This window comes from Puma concolor, chromosome A2, assembly GCF_028749965.1.
Source record: "Puma concolor isolate L17-30 chromosome A2, mPumCon1.1.hap2, whole genome shotgun sequence".
Classification (NCBI taxonomy): Eukaryota; Metazoa; Chordata; class Mammalia; order Carnivora; family Felidae; genus Puma; species Puma concolor.
Window position 1 is genome coordinate 46,595,546 of NC_141668.1, and position 20,019 is coordinate 46,615,564.

The 20,019-nt window shown below is 39.3% G+C and overlaps 1 protein-coding gene across 6 annotated transcripts in view; it reads left to right on the forward strand.

Annotated features, from left to right (window-relative positions):
- Positions 1-20,019, forward strand: part of PDE1C (phosphodiesterase 1C) — a 513,888-nt gene that overhangs the window by 106,804 nt on the left and 387,065 nt on the right. For all 6 annotated transcript variants that reach the window (XM_086693111.1, XM_025929475.2, XM_086693124.1 and 3 more), the window contains exon 3: positions 17,582-17,753. In XM_086693111.1, coding sequence (XP_086549237.1) covers positions 17,582-17,753 — 172 coding nt within the window. The remainder of the gene's footprint in view (positions 1-17,581; positions 17,754-20,019) is intronic.

The window sequence follows — 20,019 nt, forward strand, 5'->3', positions numbered from 1 at the left end:
TCCTGCAAGGATGCAGAGAACCAGCATCATTCATACATTGCTGGTGGCAAGCCACTTTTAAAAAGTTTGGCTGTTTTTTCTTAAAAAGTAAACAATGCAACTACCACATGACCCAAGAATTGCACTTCTGGGCATTTTTTCCAGAGACACAAAGACACAAAAACCTGTACATATGACACCTCACACCTGTTAGGATGGCTAGTGTAAAAGAAAAAAAATAAAAGAAAACCCAAAAATATTGGCAAGGATATGGAGAGATTGGAACCCGGTGGGAATGTGAAGTCGTGTAGCCGCTATGGAAAACAGTTTGGTAGTTCCTCAAAAACTCAAAAATAGAATTACTGTTTGATCCAGCAATTCTGCTTCTGGGTGTGTGCCCCAAAGGACTGGGTAAAGAACTGGGGTGTTATTCACAGTACCGCAGAGGTGGAATCAGCCCAGGTGGATGAATGGATGAACCAAATATCTACAGAAGAAAATGTACATACAGTAGAATGTTATTCAGCCTTAAAAAGGAGGGAAATTCTGGCACAAGCTACAACATGGATGCATCTTGAGCCATTATGCTAAGTGCAATAAGCCAGTCACAGAAAGATAAGTCCTGTATGATTCTACTTACTTGAGGTACTTAAGAGTAGCCAAATTTACAGAGACAGAAAGTAGCATCATGCTTACCAGGGGCTGAGAGGAGGGGACAGTTAGTTTCATGGGGACACAGCTCAGTTATGCAAGATGAGAAGAGTTTTGGGGGTGAAGGGGGATGGCGGTTGCACAACAACTTGAATGTATTTAATGCCACTGAACTTAGTTACACATAAAAATGGTTAAGATGGTAAATTTCATATTATGTATATTTCACTACAATTAAAAAAAAACACCTGATGCAAATAGTTATAGAAGTTTAATTCATAATAGCCACAGATTGGAAACAACCTAGATTTATTTATCCAGTGTGTGGTTAAACAAACTATAGGGTGTTCGTACCATGGAATACTGCTCAGCAATAAAAAGAACAAGCTACTGATGCAACAACACACATGAATCTCCAGAGAATTATGCTGCATGAAAAAGCCAATCCCAAAAGGTTATACATATACTGTATGATTCCATGTACACAACATTATCTAAATGAAAAAATTCTAGAAATGGAGAACAGATCAGTGGTTGTCAGGAGTTAGGAGGGAGTGGGCTGGGAGGAAAGTGGTGTGGCTATAGATGGATAACCTGAAGGACCTTTGCCATGGCCATGTTCTGCCTCAGTGTCCACATCCTGGTTATGATGTTGTACTATAGTGTTACAAAATGTTACTATTGGGGGAAACTGGGTACATGGGATCTTTGTATTATCTCTTACAAGTGCATGTGAATTTATAATTTTCTCAGAGTAAAATGTTAAAAAAAAAAAAACCACACACCAGAAGATGATTTTCCATAGCCTATAAGTCAGAATCCTTGGTATATGACATAAGGCCCTTCAAATTCTGGCCCAAGATGACCTCTCCTCTAATGACCTAATTCATTATTTCAGCCTCAGAAAAATGAAATTAGTTGCCCTCCCATGCTGTTTTACTCTTCCATGCCTTTGTACATGTGGTTCTGCCTGAAATGTTCTATCCCTCTGATCACCAAGCCAACCCATTCATCTCTCAAAACTCTGGTCATAGGCCACCTTTTCTGTAAAGCCTAGCCTGATCCCTGGGACAAAAGTATCACTCTCTTTGTTTGGTATCAGTATATTTCTACATAGTTGTATTATTACTTGCATCATACTGTATTATAAATATCTCTTTCACGACTATCTCCCTACTAGATTTTTGAGTTCCTTGAAAACAGAAACTGTGCCTTGCTCGTCAGTACATAGTAAATGTTCAGTAAATGTTTGTTCAGTTGGGCTGAAAGCAGAGTGAATAGAAATGTTCCAGATCTGTAACAATTCCAAACAAGGTGATAAAGTCACTTACCACTTGGACAATTCTTAGAGATTCATACTCAATTAACTTGCTTGAAAGAATTCAGATGTATTTTATCTTAGGAGACTCCCCTGACTTACCAGTCACAACTTCCCATGATACCTTCTTTTCAACAAATATTTATGGAGTGCCTATTGTGTGCCACACACTACGTTCCATCCCTCTGCCTTCCCCCAACTGACAGGCAGGTAGACTAAGGAGGTGTAGTGGTTCCTGCCATGGTGTGCATTAGGTCTTGGCTAAGCCTTGGGTTGAAACCCAGGCTGGACACATCCGGTTTTGTAGGCTGTAATATGTGCACCTTCAGTGTTCATCAGCCTGCAGATTAAACTATGAACAACTCCCCTGTAGTTATGAAATCATGGGAGAAATTATCATGTTCAGAGCTGCACTTCTGGGAACCTATGAAAGAATTGCCTAGTTTCCAGGTCAGTAAACTTTATGAAGCCAGGTTCCCTAGTCCAATAGGGCAAGATAGGAAGGGAGGTCAAGGTGTGAAGCCATTTGTTAAGAAACTGAAGAAAACCCATGCATGATACAATTGAAGCACATGGAAGGAAGAAAAGACTGAGAAGTTTATTGAAGTTCCTTAGTGTGATTTCTACAGCCTCAGAAGCAGGTATCTTCGACACATGTGAATAACTTTGAAAGGACATTTTGGGTGCAGGAGTATAAAAATGAGTAAGCCACAGTTCTTTTCCTAAAGGAGCTTACTACCAACAAACAGTCCATCGTTTTTATTCTATTACCAGCAACGGCTAGTTTGGGCCAGAATTTGAAAGAGCTCTTCTCTGTGACTAATACGTTACCTCAAAGTCTCTGTTTTTCTGGAACTCTTGATTAAAACACCAAATCTCCAAGCAATTCATTTCAAACACTTTTATTTTTGATCACAGTACACATACCATTTCAACATGTCTAGGATGAATGTGGCACATTCTTCCAAGTGCTCAGAGCACTTTCATACATACTGAATTCATTCCTACCAAGTTTTTATAATGAGGTTAAAAATCCGTGCTGGAACTTCCCAAAGGAATACTAGGCAGATTTACAAATGAATCATCCAGCAGATGGTAAAACTTGGATTTTTGCATGCTTTGCAGACATTAGCATATTTCAAGGTAGTTATGCATTGAAAAATTTTCACTTAATTATGGGGGTGGTGGTGTCTGAATTAGTGAAAAGTCTAAATTATGAAAAACTTAAAAGAATGCTATCTTTTTACTCTCAAGTTCCCAACTTACACTGACCATTAACAAAGTGTTTGTCAAGTAGATTTCATTCTCAACAGATAAACTTCTCTTTTAATTAGTATACTAAATGAATGCTGTCAAAGTTCTTGAAAACAGCCTCCCTTTAATCTTGTCTACATCATTACTCTGCTGAACAGACTCATTCTTCTGATGTATGACAAAGAGTAATCAAGACCTTTCCTCTTGGGATTGATGGTCTCACTATATAGTGATCTACTGTACCATATGAATTTCTAAATAGACTTTGAAAATTATGTGGGAGCTGTGCCCATCAATCGGGTAAAGACAGATGCAAGGCTTTATCTGAAGCAGGTTGGGCACCATGTTTTTGTGCTTACTCTTTAGGCTTGGGTTATGCATTGCTTATTATGGTAACTGTTTGGATATAAATGTCAATCTGACTCTTGGTTCTTTCTGCTGAATTTATCTGGCAGCCCAAGTAGACAACGAGTGAAACCTACAGTGACCTACATACCTTGCCTTTTGGAAAACAATAATCTCTGTATGAATCTTTTTGCATTCCAGAATGACTTACCTATGGTTACGTCCAAAATAAAACTCTAAACAACATAGGAAAAACTAAGGAAGTGAAATGCCATAATAAAAACATAGGGAAGTGGTAGCCTTCTGAAAACTGATTTAATGTAGAAGCCAAAAGAACACATGTAAATACTCTTTTGCATTCTGTATAAGAAGGAGGAAGATACAGCGCTTCTAAGATAGGACCAGGAAGCCATAAGAAAAGAAGCAGGTTGATTTTGATCTAAGATGCATAGAGAAACAATGAAAAGAAAGTAAATATGGGACATAGGAATGAAAATTCATGTTGAAATATAGAATTGACCCTGAAAAATATAACCAATGATTGGAAGACAAACTGAAAATGATGAGAAAAGATAATAGGAGGTCAGAGAAAGAACCAACGCATGTAAATGAATCATAGATGTTCTGAGACTAAAGCCAAACAAAATAATTGGCGCAGAAGCAATAATAAAAGATAAAGTTGAAGGCAGTTTGCCTGAATGGAAGAAAGTAGGGCTTGAGTTTCCTTCCACATTGAAAGGGCTCATGGTGTTCCAGAAAAATAAATTTAAAAATCAGTAAAAATAACTCACAATTACATATATGCTAGCAAAATGTTTGAAATACAAAGATAAAGAAAAATGTTTGCCTACAAAAGAAAGAAAACCTATCAGACTTGGCTCCTAATTCTCTTCTATAGCATGTAAATAACAGAAGAGAATTAAGAAATATGTTGAGTTTAATGTAAATGTAAAAAATCTCTACTGAAGTTGTTGTTCATGTGTAACTCATTAACCTTGTCATTCCTGGAAAGAATTATTCAAGGGTATATATACTTCAGCCAATTGAAACATGAATCAAAATAAATTTTGTAGAACTGTACTGTCCCATAAAACGTGACTCCTGAGCACTTGACATGTGACCAGTGCTGAGATGTGTTGTAAGTGTAAATTATTTGCTGGATTTTCAAAAACAAGAATACAAAATCTCATTAACGTTTTTATATTGATTACATGTTAAAATGATAATATTTTGGATTTATTGATTTAAAAAACATGGGATGCATGTATCTTTTCAAATTATTGTTTTCATTTTCTTTTTTCTTAAGTTTATTTACTTATTTTGAGAGAGAGAGAGAACATGCATGCAAGAGGGACAGAGAGAGAGGATTGAATTTTGGTAATTCAAAGTAATTTTAGTAATTTGGAGGTGGGGAATGCCTCGGTGGCTCAGTCAGTTAAGCATCTGACTTGGTTTCAGCTCAGGTCATGCTCTTACTGTTTGTGGGATTGAGCCTTGTGTTGGGCTTTGTGCTGACACTGAGGAGCCTGCTTGGGATTCTCTCTCTCCCTCTTTCTTTCTCTGCCGCTACCCTGCTTCTCTCTCTCTCTCTCTCTCTCAAAATAAATAAATAAATAAATAAACAAACAAACAAACAAACAAACTTAAAAAAATAGTGTGGGATGGAGCTTTGAGACAGTCTCATGCAGGCCTTAAAAGGCATGTGCATATGACATCTGGAGTATACATTAAAACACTTCATAATAGTGAAGTCACCTTGAATTACTGAAATAAATTCTACCTGGTCATGTTGTATTGTTATTGTTGTATATTTATACATTTGCTTTGCTAGAATTCTATTTAAAGCTTTTGCAATTATATTCATAAAGATTAGCCTTTACTTTCTTCTTCTATATAGTTGTCATCAGAAGAATAACCTATTCCCTGATATTTTAATATAATTGCCTATAAAACTCCTGAGATCCAAAGTATTTTTAGCAAAGTAATTATTTCACAATTGTTTCAATGTCATCATATGCTATTGCTGAATTACAGGTATCTCTTTCTTTTGTTGTATTTTCCTTTAAAAATTGCCATTTTATTATTATTATTTTTAAATTTTATTTATTTATTTTTGGGAGAGAGAGAGAGCATGAGGAAGGCAGGGGCAGAGAGGGAGACACAGGATCCGAAGCAGGCTCCAGGCTCTGAGCTGTCAGCACAGAACCCGATGTGGGGCTCAAACCCATGAACTGTGAGATCATGACCTGAGCTGAAGTCAGTCGCTTAACTGACTGAGCCACCCAGACTCCCCTAAAAATTGCCTTTTTATAGAGATATTCAAATTCATTACCATTCTATGCATTGTCTATTCTAATCTTCATCTATATATTAATAGTTTTGAATGTTTATTTTCTTTTCTGATTACTTCCTAGAGCTAGGCTATCCAATATAGTAGCCATTCGTCTATTTAACAATTTAAAATTAATCAAAAAGAAGACATGTAAGGGGTGCCCAGGTGGCTCAGTTGGTTGAGTATCCAACTTTTGATCTTAGCTCAGGTCTTGATCTCAGGGTTGTGAGTTCAAGCCCCAAGTTGGGCTCTGCACTCGGTGTGGAGCCTACTTAAAAAAAAAAAAGACATGCAAATGGTCAACAGGTACATGTAAAGATGGTCAACATCACTAATTATCTGAGAAATGCAAATGAAAACCACAATGAGATACCACATCACACCTGTCACTATCAAAAAGACAAGAAATAACAAGTGTTAGCAAAGATATGGAGAAAAGAGAACCCTTGTACACTGTGGAAATGTAAATTGGTGCAGCCTCTTTGAAAACATCATGGAAGTTCCTCCAAAAATTAAAAATAGAACTACCACAGGGGCTCCTGGATGGTTTTTCAGTTAAGCCTCTGACTTTGGCTCGGGTCATGATTTCATAGTTCGTGAGTTCAAGCCCCACATCAGGCTCTCTGCTGCCAGCACAGAGCCTGCTTTGGATTCTCTGTCCCCTCTCTCTCTGCCCCTTCTCTGCTCTCTCTCTCTCTCTCTCTCTCTCCCTCTCAAAAATAAACATAAAAAAAAAAAATAGAACTACCATACTGTTCTGGAGAGGTGATTACATTGCAGTTCTACCTGGCATGTGACAAACATGGATATCAGGTTTATATGTTTTTGGAAAGTTCTTCAGTTACTGCTGTCAATTATGGTTGCATCTTGCAGCTGTCCTGAAGACTCTCTCTCCCCCACTTCTTTCCCCTCTTTTCTGTTCTTGCCCACCTCTAAATTATTTTCATTTTATGTGCAGAATAGCATAACTTTTTCTTTTTTTAAAATATTTTAATGTTTATTTTTGAGAGAGAGAGAGAGAGGCAGAGTGTGAATGGGGGAGGGACAGAGAGAGAGGGGGACACAGATCTGAAGCAGACTCCAGGCTCTGAGCCATCACACAGAGCCTGATGCGGTGCTTGAACCCACGAACCATGAGATCATGACCTGAGCTGAAGTCAGATGCTTAATCGACTGAGCCACCCAGGTACCCCTGTAACTCTTTCTTTGTTGTCTTTTTTCAATCTATGCCTTTAGGGCTTTCACCTCCCCCCCCCCCCCCCCAATCCCTTGTTTTATGAAACTATTTTTCCAACAAAGTTCCTCTGAGGAAATTTGATTCTATCTGGAAAGTAAGTTTTTTTTCTTTTCCATTTTGCTATTAATATAACATGTCAATAGGTCGAAAGGAGAGGGAGAGAGAGAGAAAGAGAGAGGGTGGGGGGGAACAATACATGATCTCTCAATATATGATAAAGCTATTATTACTGAATTGTGTGTTTTTTGGGATAATCACAAACTCAGTTATAAGAGGGAAATTTATATTAAGGCTACAACAGAAAATTTTATAGACATTTCATAAATAGAAAATTAAGTGAAGCTAGCAAAATGATAAAATTGCTTGCTATTGCCAGCATGGTTTAAAATTCTTCTGAAAGTTTTAGCTGATGCAGTAAGACCAAACAGAAATAGGAGGCATAACAATTAGAAACAAGAAAGGAAAATTATTGTAGATGGCATATGTGCTTAGAAAGACTAAAACAAAGAAACAAGGAAATCCTTTAAAAGAGTTAAGAGTTTAGTAGGGAGACAGACCGTTAAGCAAATACACTAAATATCTATTTTATATCCCAGTAAAAATGATTTAGAAAATATAATCTAAAAATGTACTCTGTGAACAAGAGTGGACCAACATACGCACTGCCCAGAAAAAAACCTACTACAAATTGCCAGGACCAAAGAAAACTAAACTTTACTAAAGGAAATAAAAGTCTTGAATACATGGGAGGACATTTTTGTTGGCAGGTGACAGAAACTCAGTACAAGCCATTTTAATGGGATTTGCTGCAAGGATACCATAATAGTTCACAGACCTATGGAAGAGCTGTAGGTCTGGGGATACGAGGGATTACAACCAGGGACATGCCACTCTCAGGATTCATTTTGTGTGATTTCCTTAGGGTACTAGCTTCATTTTCTTAGGCTTATTCAGGTATTGGGATGTGGCAGCTTGCACTAGCAACCTACTAAGAAAGAAAAGGCTCTTCCTTTTAGTTTCGGTATGGAAAATACCAGGGAAGATCTGTGATTATCCAAGTTCGGGTCGTATGCCCACTACCTTGACTTATCGCTGAAGCCAGAGCAGTAGAGAACATAGCTGAGAGCCTGTAAGATTCACATGGAATGGGTAACATGAGAGGAGATGTTCTCAAAGTCAAGTGAGAGGTGCTGTTATAACTAGGGAGGAAAAAGTGCTTGAGAAAGTCAATACAACAAGTGTTCCATACAGAAAGGACCAGTCATCTACCTGGATGAGAGCATGATATACTGTTAAGATGATAATTCTTCTCCTTAAGTAATTAGTTATAGTTTTCTCAAGTACCATCTCAATATACATTCAAAAAGAAGAGTTCTCTTTAGAAACTGACAGTGATTTAAAAACATTTTTTTTTTTTTTTATTTGAGAGAGACAGAGAGCAGGGGAGAGGGACAGAGAATCCTAAGCAGTCTCCGTGATCAGCATGGAGCCTGATGTAGCGCTTGATCCCACGACCCTGGGATCACAGCCTGAGCCAAAATCAAGAGTCGGCTGCTGAACCACCCAGGCGCCCTGACAAACAGATTTAACTGAAGTTTTCCTAGAGACTGAAGCAAGTAAGAATAGCCGAAAAGAGAAAAGAGGCGGTCTTGCCCTGTCAGATAATTAATAGATACTATGAAGTTATACTAAGTAAAATAATGTGATACAATCATTAAAAAAGCCAAGTTAAACTAAAGGGATAACTCAGAAATAAGCCGTAACATTTTTGAGAATTTAGAATATGTTATTACAAATCAAGTTGTATTCTTTAAAATTTTTTTTTTTCAACGTTTTTTTTTAATTTATTTTTGGGACAGAGAGAGACAGAGCATGAACGGGCGAGGGGCAGAGAGAGAGGGAGACACAGAATCGGAAACAGGCTCCAGGCTCTGAGCCATCAGCCCAGAGCCCGACGCGGGGCTCGAACTCACGGACCGCGAGATCGTGACCTGGCTGAAGTCGGACGCTTAACCGACTGCGCCACCCAGGCGCCCCTATCAAGTTGTATTCTTACATTTTGATAGAGGAGACCCTTTTACCTTCATGTGTATGATATTAGAAATAGAGCTCAATTTTAAAATCTTTAAAAAATTTTTTTTTAATGTTTATTCATTTTTGAGAGAGACAGAGACAGGATGCGAGTGGGTTAGGGGCACAGAGAGAGGGAGACACAGAATCTGAAGCAGGCTCCAGGCTCTGAGCTGTCAGCATAGAGCCCGATGCGGGGCTCAAACTCACGAGCTGTGAGATCATGACCTGAGCTGAAGTCGGATGCCCAACTGACCGAGCCACCCAGGCGCCTCAATTTTAAAATCTTTTTGAAATTGCCAGGAGACAAAATTTCTGAAAAGTTTCCAAAATCAAGGGTTAGTATATTCAAAGTAAAAGAATAGTGCCTATGTGACTGATTTAAAGATATTCAAAGCATTATTGATACTTATTTTTCCATTATTATTGTTACCATTATTGTTTTTAGTGAGCACAAAACTTTTCATCTGGGTTTTATTAGGTTCATTCCTGACCTCTGTGCTGCAGCCGCATTTTTCCTACCCTATAGGAACTTCAGGACCCTTATCTTCCCCAGAAGGGGGAAATACCTACAAACCCATGTCACAGATATTTTGAGAATCAATGATGATTTCTAAGAATTTTTTTTTTTTTTTTACCTTTTTGGAGATTTAAATTTCCTTTTTCCTCTGTGCTTTTGCAAGACTCTAATTTCTCAGCCTTTTGCCAGTGTAATCTTTGTGCAATTTTTTTTTTTTTTTTATCAGGAACCCAGTTGATAAGTCACTTGTCAGATTTAAATAGGATCACCACATCACCTTGGATTCCTCCTGCTAGCAGTTTATCAGACTGGCACCATTAGACACACTTCAGAATGAATCTGTAGCTATTTCTGATTTAGAACCTTCTCATCTCATTTTCTTTCTTAAGAAGTCTTTTCTCAACCCATTACACTTACCTTGCATTATTCATCTCCCCATGCAGCCCGAACTTTCTTCTTCTTTTTTTTAATTAAAAAATTTTTTTTACATTTATTTATTTTTGAGAGACAGAGAGAGACAGAGCATGAGCAGGGGAGGGGCAGAGAGAGAGGGAGACACAGAATCCGAAGCAGGCTCCAGGCTCCAGGCTCCGAGCTGTCAGCACAGAGCCCAACCCATGAACCGCGAGATCATGACCTGTGCCGAAGTCGGACGCTGAACTGACTGAGCCACCCAGGCACCCCCTGAACTTCCTTCTTTATTTTATTTATTTATTTTTTTTAATTTTTTTTTTCAATATTTATTTTTTGGGACAGAGAGAGACAGAGCATGAACGGGGGAGGGGCAGAGAGAGAGGGAGACACAGGATCGGAAACAGGCTCCAGGCTCTGAGCCATCAGCCCAGAGCCCGACGCGGGGCTCGAACACACGGACCGCGAGATCGTGACCTGGCTGAAGTCGGACGCTTAACCGACTGCGCCACCCAGGCGCCCCTGAACTTCCTTCTTTAAAGGAAGCTGCAAACTGCTTCCTGCAAGAGACTTAACAAGATCAAGGCTCTCCCCAGTTGCAGATACAGTGTATCTTATTTCTTATGTAAAAGAATGTTTGTTTCATAGTAACAAGTGTGGAGCATTCTGCTTGAGCTACATTATGTGTATGTTTATTTACTCATAAATAAAATATAAACAGTGTGATATATCACCTGGAGGCCTGGATTAGGGGAGTGAGAATTTTGGGTCAAAGCAGTTGACTCAACTGTCGTTTTCTGTTGTTTTCTAACTCTGTGATCTAGGTTATTTGATCTCTTGGAGTCTTAATGCCCTAGCATTCGGTAGTATTTTAATAGTATTTAGTTTGAAGGGTTGATTTGACGGTTAATAACATCTTAATAACATCCAGCACGTAGCAACCACCGAACAAATGTTTGTTACATCTGAATCTGAGGACTTGTTGTCTTGATAAACTCAGTGGTACAGATGCTGCTACCAAAGTTTATGAGTCTGAAAGATTTATAATCAATCTGGAGGGTTCATGGGGTATGTGAGAAGTTGTCTTTGTGAGGAGAAGGGAGAGGATTTATCACAGGGACAGAGGGGAAATAACAGAAAAGGAGAATGTAATAAGCTTCAAATGAGAGTCAGAAACAAGTCAAAGGAGACAGGAAAGCAGGGGTGGGGAGAGGAGGGGAGGGGAGTGGGCAGAAGCAGATGACACTGAGTGGGCTGAGTGGAGTTGCTCATCTCCTGCACCTGAGCCACGTTATTTTTGGTATCCTGAAGGCTTAGTTTATCTCTGATTTCCCTCATGGGGTTTTTGATATTATTGAGAGAGACCTGTGTGACTCTATCTGTTTCCATATTTTTGCCTGTATTTAGTCAGAAACATTTCATGCTTTCAAAATCAGCTTAAAATAAATCAGAGCAGGGGAATTTTTATTTTTCATTTTGCCAGAGCAGACCCTTCCGGTATCCCTGGAGAGTGCTCTGCCCACATTTGTGGAGAATCAGAGGAAGTGTTCTTTCCTGCTCTCAGAGTTCAGCTCCAAAAGGCCCGTGTCACATTGCCTTGGGAAGAGCCATGGTAAAGGGCCGTTGTGATCCTGCTGAGGCAGGAATGAGTAGCAGATGGGGATTCAGGCTGTGTTTTCTAGGATACTAAAACTGTGTGGGAACTCTGTGTATTAAGTACCTCTTGAGCCCCAGCTTCACATCCTCTTGGCCCACTTTCTAAGCTCTGGCCTAATTGATTCTCTGGATTTATGTCGGGATTCTCTGATGATGTCCCACAGTCATGCATAGTGGACCCAGAAAGCCTAGAGAATTAATACCCCATGGGGTTACAATTATAATACCCTGTGGGGTTCTCATCCCCGGGATGAGAACTTGCATATAAATATTCCCTTCTTCCGTTCCTCAGGAGGATAGTTCTGACTATGACGCACAGCTCCTCTGAAGATCTCTGACAGCAATTGTACAAGGGACAGGAGGGAGGAATTAGGATTATTTTGTTATTATAAGGTACTCACCCTGGACTTGAAGTGGTATGGTAGTATATGAAAGTGGACTTGAATTAGCTGTAAATGTATGTTGTGAACTCTAGGGTGACTTTATTAAAAAATTTGAAAAAAGAACTAAAACCAATATGCTAAGAAAGAGAGAAAATAGAATCGTGTAAGACACCTGGTTCAAATGACACAAGGCAGAAAAACAAGGGAAGACAGATATAGGAACAAAAAACAAAAGCAAAAATAGAAAACAGTGATGGATGTGGTAGATATTAATCCAGTTGTGTCAATAATCATTTGAATATCAAGGGTCTAAATGCACCAATTAAAGGAGAGATTGTCAGAGTGGATCAGAAAACAAGACCCAACTATAATTGCCTACAAGAAACCCATTTTAAGTATAAAAACTCATATAGATTGAAAGTAAATTGATGGAGAAGAATACACCATACTAGTACTAATCCATAGAAGGTAGGAATAGTTACAGTAACATCAAACAGAGCAGACTTCTAACAAGGAAAATTATCAAGGATAATAGGGAATTGCATAATGAAATAGGGGTCAGTTCTCCAAGAAGACCTAGCAGTCCTTAATGTGTATGTGCCTAACACGACAGAGTGTCAAACTATGTGAGGCAAAAACTAATAGAACTTCAAAAAGAAATAGAATGAATTCACTATCACAGGTGGAGACTTTAACACCCTTCTCATAAATGGATGGATTTAGCAGGCAGAAAATCAGCAAGAACATAGTTGAATTCACTACAGCATCAATCTAGTGGAATGGAAAATCTGTCTCAGAATCAGAGGTATATATCTATTTGTTAAAAAAAATTTTTTTTAAAACATTTATTTATTTTTGAGACAGAGAGAGACAGACCATGAACAGGGGGAGGGTCAGAGAGAGAGGGAGACACAGTATCTGAAACAGGCTCCAGGCTCTGAGCTGTCAGCACAGAGCCTGATGTGGGGCTCGAACTCACAGACCGCGAGATCATGACCTGAGCTGAAGTCGGCCGCTTAACCGACTGAGCCACCCAGGTGCCCTGGTACATATCTTTTTGTATTGCATTATGGACCCGGTGAAGATCTAATAAAAATCTGAAACCTCCCCTCAGAAATAAACAAAGTTTTTTTAATCAAAAAGTTGCTATAAGTTTTTTTTTTTTTACTCTCTAAAGTTTTTATCACAAATCAATTTTAATAGTAATGATCCTTATGAATGGATAGTTGTTTAGGTGCTAATGTGGAAAAATATCTGGAAATATTTTTTCCAAAGTATCATCATAAATCTTTAGAAGGATTTCCTCATCTCTGGGATTGGGTAGTGAGAGGGAATGTACCATAAAGTTATTGCAAGGGGCCTGGGAATGATCTGTATCCTGAACATATACTAACTCTTGTATGCATATAATACTCTTTATGTATATAGATGTTGTTTTAATGAATGAAATAAAATTTATTTGAAAAGGAAAAAAGACTTTACCGTCAATCAACTGGATGTAATCAACATCTGTAGATTGCTTCATCCAACAATATCAGAATACACATTTTTCTCAAACTCACACGGAGCATTCACCAAATTGGACTACATTCTGGACCATAAAACACATCTTAACAAAAATTAAAAAGACTAGAAATCATGCAATGTCTGTTCTCAGACCACAGTGGAATTAAAGCGGAGATCAATAACAGTCTCCCCTAATGGAGAGAGAGCTTAGGTCACCTGACCCTTCTGATTCACTCACTGAGAAAATGGTGAAAACCCTATTATAAATTCATTAGTGCTTTACATGAGTTTGTAATTTATTTATTTATTTATTTATTTATTTATTTATTTATTTATTTTTTCAACGTTTATTTATTTTTGGGACAGAGAGAGACAGAGCATGAACGGGGGAGGGGCAGAGAGAGAGGGAGACACAGAATCGGAAACAGGCTCCAGGCTCTGAGCCATCAGCCCAGAGCCTGATGCGGGGCTCGAACTCACGGACCATGAGATTGTGACCTGGCTGAAGTCGGACGCTTAACCGACTGCGCCACCCAGGCGCCCCTAGTTTGTAGTTTATTAATCTCATCTCTATATACTTAAGAATTAGTCATAAGTCCATGTAAGACTTTATTTCATCTACAGATGATATGGATTCACCGACCTTTTCACGTGACCATGCTATTCTTCACAAGTTCACCACTCCATAGTGTTCCGGTCTCCTTTCTCAAACATAGATATGGCCTTAGTTTTTTTGTTTGTTTGTTTTTGTTTTTGTTTTTTTGTTTGTGTTTTGGTCTAAAGAAGACATTCTATTAAATGTCATCTGTGATTTTCTTTGGCTAATAAAATTATGGGCAATTAAAAAAAAAAAGACATTCTAGATGACTAACATTTTATTCAAGGCACTTTACAACTTGTCCCACCAGCCTTTGACCTTATCGCCTCTCACTTTGCTCCAGCGTTCACAAGCTACCTTGTTATCTTCTGAACCTCTGCACATATTGCTTGCCCTGAATGTTCTTTTCTCTGTTTCTCATCTGCTGAAGGTCTGTTCCTGCTTTAGAACCATATCAGATGTGATGTTCTCTGTGTAGATTTCCCCAGGGCTCTGAAGCAGAGTGGGTGAGCCCTTCTCTGCCTCCTAGAGTATTCATCTGCCCTTAGTTATGGTGCATTGCCCATTTATTGTGATTGCTTCTGGGTTCATCTTTCTATTTCTAGGGCCCAGAATGGAACCTGACATAGTGAGGGAATGAAACATGTGTATACTGAATGAATAAATAAAAGATTGAAGGGAAATGGGCTAGGAGTTTATTGTAAAGCCTTCATTTAGATCAAATTTAAGAAAACAGGCTGTTGCTGTTGTTCTTCCTTTTAGAACCAGACCTTAGTTAACATAGAACAGACCTTTATTAACATAGAACCAGACCTTCATTAATAGGGCTGGATCTTGTTAAGATATTTGGTTAGGACTTCAGAAAAGCTGTCCTGCATTTCGAGAGTTGGAGGCATATGTTTCTTGGCACTAGTGTGCTTTAGTTTTCTCTTGATTCATACAAAAGTAATTTGGATGTGGGACATTCTAAGGGGGTCAGTCATAGCTGTGGTTGTTGGAAGAGTTCTGTGCTGACCCATTTGTGTCCTTGGTAAAGGTTCAGGGATCTTTGTTGAGATGCTCTCCTTTGTGTGAAGTTCTTTTGGTCTTAGTGGCAAAGCTGTCCTTCAGGTGATTTCTTCTGTTGTGGGCTTCAGGTAGCTGGTTAGAGTCTTGGGGAGACATCCCCATGTGCATACAGACATACTCTCTGCCCACCTATCACATGAATGTGCATTAGCTGGCAGTGCTTTTTACCTCTCCACGTGCATCCCCTTAGGCCCCATAAAGAGTCTTTGTGTGAATTAGATAAAGATACTCCATCTGCATGGATTGGGTAGAAAAAGCCAACCCCTTCTGGATGGACACAGCTCTATGGGTGCATGACTTGGAAACCCAGTAGTATCTTTGTGCAAAGATAAAAACTTTCTTTCCTTTGGGAAGAGCATAACTGGCATAAGCCAGTGGTAATTGGGTAATAGTAATGGTAATACCATCGGGCTCCGCTTAAAAAATTATTTTTGCTCATAGACTTCTTTTATAATAGCTATTTATTTATAGTATTTTATTTATTTGTATTTTTATAATAACTTTATTTTAGAACAGCTTTAGATTTATAGAAAATTTGCAAAGATAGTACTAGGAGTTCCTGTATACCCCATGCCAGTTTTCCCCTATTATTAATCTCACATTAATATTGTACATTTGTCACAATTAATGAAATAATAGTGATGAATTATTATTGACTAAAGTACATCATTCAGATTTCCTTAGTTTTTACCTAATGTCCTTTTAAGTTTCATGATCCCATCAGGTCACCACATTGTGTTTAGTCATCATGTCTTCTTAGTCTCCTCCTGACCGTGATGGTTTCTCAGACTTTCATTGTTCTTTGATAACCTTGATAGTTTAGAGGAGTATTGGTCAGGTGTTTGCAGAATGTCCTTCACTTGGGATTTGTCTGATGTTTTCCCCATGACTAGACTGGGTACTTGGATAGGTTTTTATTGTTATTTAGGCATGGTAGGGCCAGCAAATCTGATGATGACTGCCATTGAAAAGATAGTTTTTTAATACCTGCAGGTCTCCGAAGAGGGGGTCCATGTTGCACCATGGAGGCCATGCTGAGAAGCATTGGGGCCAGTTATAAGGTAGAGCTAGGGTGGAGGAAAATGTGAGCAAGAGTCTTTATTGTGGTTTCTGTAGGGAGTCATGGGCAAGGCAGGGTAAGCAGGCCTAGGATTGGCTAGTTTGAATAGTTTCAGTGGGCTCTGGGGCATAGGGGCTGTCCCTAGTTTTCTGGTACCTGGGCTGGGGTGAGTTGGGCAAGTGAATAGTGGTCTAGAGTGCAAAAGCTCAGTGAGGGAGTTGGGGGTATGGGCTCTGATTTGTTTGGTTTGTATTTGAAAAGCATGCCCCTGGAAGAAGGACTCCTTCTGAAGAGTTGAGGCGAGGGAGGAGGTGGGAGCTGAGGAGGCAGGAAGCTAAGACAAGGTGACTCAGATACATTACTGAGTTGTCCTGAACAAAGAATGTATGGATGTAGGGCAGATGTTAAAGCATCAAGTTTATAGAAGCTAGAAACATGCTTAATACACTGGGGCTATGTGTTTTGGGAAAGAAGACACCTAGAGTTAAAGTGCCATTTTCATCACATCATATCAATTGTACGTAATATCTATGTAATTTATCCCTGTTGATACTGACCTTGGTTGCCCTATTTTGTGACACTTCTTTCCACTTCATGTTTGCCTTTAACATTCATCTCATATGACTGAAGTGTTTGTCGGGTAGAGTATCAGTAAACACGCAGTATAGTTTTTCTTGGGTCTTGATCTTCTAGAAGACAAACCTGCCTAGAGTTCTGGTTTCTAAAGGTGGGGTCCTATGTGGGGTGGATGTCTCCACAGAATGGAGTCTTGAAACTTGGGCTTTAGGCAAGCTGAGTTCATAAGGGAGACTTGTTTCTTAACATCCTACTCTTCTCTAGAATGGTAGTCCTTTGTATACTTCCAATTGCTGAATAAATATATAAGTAAATACCTACAGCTCTATTAGGAGTTGGAGTTGATCACCACTGAAATGAGACAAGATATATATCCTTAATATTTAGCTGTGGGTCAAAATATTCAGGGTATTAGCCTATTTTCTGCATATAAATTTAAAAAGTCCTGGTTACTCCCTAAGTTGCCTGACCAATATCTCTTGGAACCCTCTGAATGTAGGAGATCATGAGAAATAGGGAAGTTTCCCTGCTTTGCTTCTGAAAATCCTGAGTTGGGTAAGGCAGGGCACGCTGTTGGTTTGTAATTGACTGCACACTTTTCCCCCCTCACACCTCAGGGTCTAAGTCGCAGAACTGTCTGTGGAACTCCCTCATTGACGGGCTCACGGGGAATGCCAAGGAAAAGCCACGGCCAACTATCGTCCATGACCCCCGACCACCAGAAGAAATCTTAGCTGATGAATTGCCTCAGCTCGACAGCCCAGAAGCCTTGGTGAAGACATCCTTCAGGTTTGGTGGATTGCAATCAATCTGTTCCTTCTTATTTGCTGCCGAGTTATTTCAATCCAGTTGGATGCATCGTTGGCGTGGCCAGAAAATTACCTCATTTTTTTGCACTGAGTAAATTAGAATTGATGAAGGAGTGTTGGAATTAATGCTAGCTGGACTTCTGGCTGGATTTCCTGAATGTAGCACAGATCCCATCAGTAGTTAAGTTGCTGTTGGTATTTAATTGGTATTGGCATTTAAATGCTGAGGCAAAGGATTTACTGATGTTGGCAATTTGAATTGGATTAATGAGTCTTTTGCTTCAAAAGAGGATGACGCATGGAGATAAGTGCACAGAGAAAAAGCATGTGGTGGGAATGAATTCAGCCCCGTGTCTTTAGAGTCTCTGGCTGGGGGAGGGTTTCTAAGTGATAAGAGATGTGAGAGCTGCTGCCTCCTGAAAGGAAGCAAAGATCTTCCTTGTGTGTTTTCCCAGGTGGCTGCTGACTCTGTTCTTGTTCATCATTTGGTCTCGAGTCTTCTGCAGAGGCCTCTCGTGTTTTCTTCTTCTCTTGGGCTCCACTTCGTCACGACTCTAGCACTTACCTTTCCTCTGTGTCACATAAAAATCAATCTGAGTACGGGACATGGTGTATAAAAGTGATTTCCTCCCCCCGAATGGGTCTTTCAAACTCACTTTTGAAATATACAGCAGTGCTGTTTTCAGAAATTAAGGTTTAATTTTTTTTTTTGCCATCCTGCCGTCCTCCCCTCCTTTCTCCCTGTTACCCTAATTTTACTTCTTTCACTTTTCTTTCCGTTATATAAGGCTTTCCTGCTCTCCACATGGCCAGTAGGACATACAAACCTTGCTTTTCTTCTCCCATAAACCACTTAGACAACTCTTGGCATCCATGAAAAATGTACTCTTTTTTGCATCCAGGTGATGTGTGTAATCGCTCAGTAAAAGCCGTTTCATTGTGTGAAGGTTCTTAGTGTCGACTGAATTATAGATGAGCTCTGAAAAGCAGTGATGAATAGGGGTTTGGATTTCTTTATGTAGTGTGACTGATGCAGTGGCGGGACAAGAATTGCAAAGCAAATGCTTTTCTTATTCCTACTAAGGGTTTGGTGACTGCATTGTGAGGTTTTACATAAAATAAAACCCACTCAGGTAGAGAGAAATAACTTCCATGAACCTGCAATTCTCTGCACATGACTGGTGGGGGAGGGGAGGGCGAATGGCTTTCTTGGGCTGTGTGTTCTCATTTTGGAGCGTCTCTGGTGGAGTCACTCCTCACATGCAGTCTTCTTGTAGCTACTCCTTCTAGCCCAGATCAGGTTCATTGTCCTCTTCAGGGAACAGCTAAAGAGGCACTCTCATGAAAAGAACATCTCATTTGCTTGCCAACTCTATTACCATCATCTCTTCTCTTTGCATTCAATGCTCCTCAATAGAGAAAATGTATTGATGACCATGAACTTCATTTGATCTGCTAGTTGTATTATGCATCAATGTCTGGGTTTCAGAAAAAAAATTCAATTATGTTTGTTAAGGTCGGGCTCTATTTTTAGTTCCTTGTAACACTTGGTGCAGTAAGAAAAACACAGCAGGTGTAAATATGCCAACCCTTCAGCAATTGAAGCTAGAAATCCATTGGCATTGGTTATTCATTTATTTGTCTCCTTAATACAACCGTGTGTTATTCTGGCACCATCCTTTCTTCTGAAGAAGATAAGTGATTTCAGTGGGAATGTTAGAGGGTAAATATTCTCTAATGCAATTGTTCTTAGCTGTGGTAGTCACATCATTGTGAGATTCTTTGTACACAAGTGATCACAAGCCAAGTATTAACATGTGGAAACAGTTTATTTATCAAGATATAAATTAGAGCAGAATCAAGGTTACCCTTGTAATAATGCCACTTATTTTCTATATGCTTTTTGGATTGCAAAGAAAGAGATGAGTTGTAGCTGGATTTTAAATAATGCCAATAGGAATATATCACTTACGTGTTCTCCCCCTCACCGGCCATTTCACTAGAGTGAAAAACCCTGAGAATTGCTGACTTACTTCCCAGTATTAGTAACTCTGGGAAATCTGGGAAGATTTGGCAATTTTGGTTACTCCCTTCTCTTTCTCCTTGTTCACAGTTGGAGGGCATTAGGAATCCTGGGCCATGAAATATGGTCATCAGCTTTTATTATCAAATAAGATCCAAACTGCAATGACAGTAAACCCAATGTGCCTAATTATTAGGAAGTCTAGTCTTGGGGCTCAGTTCCC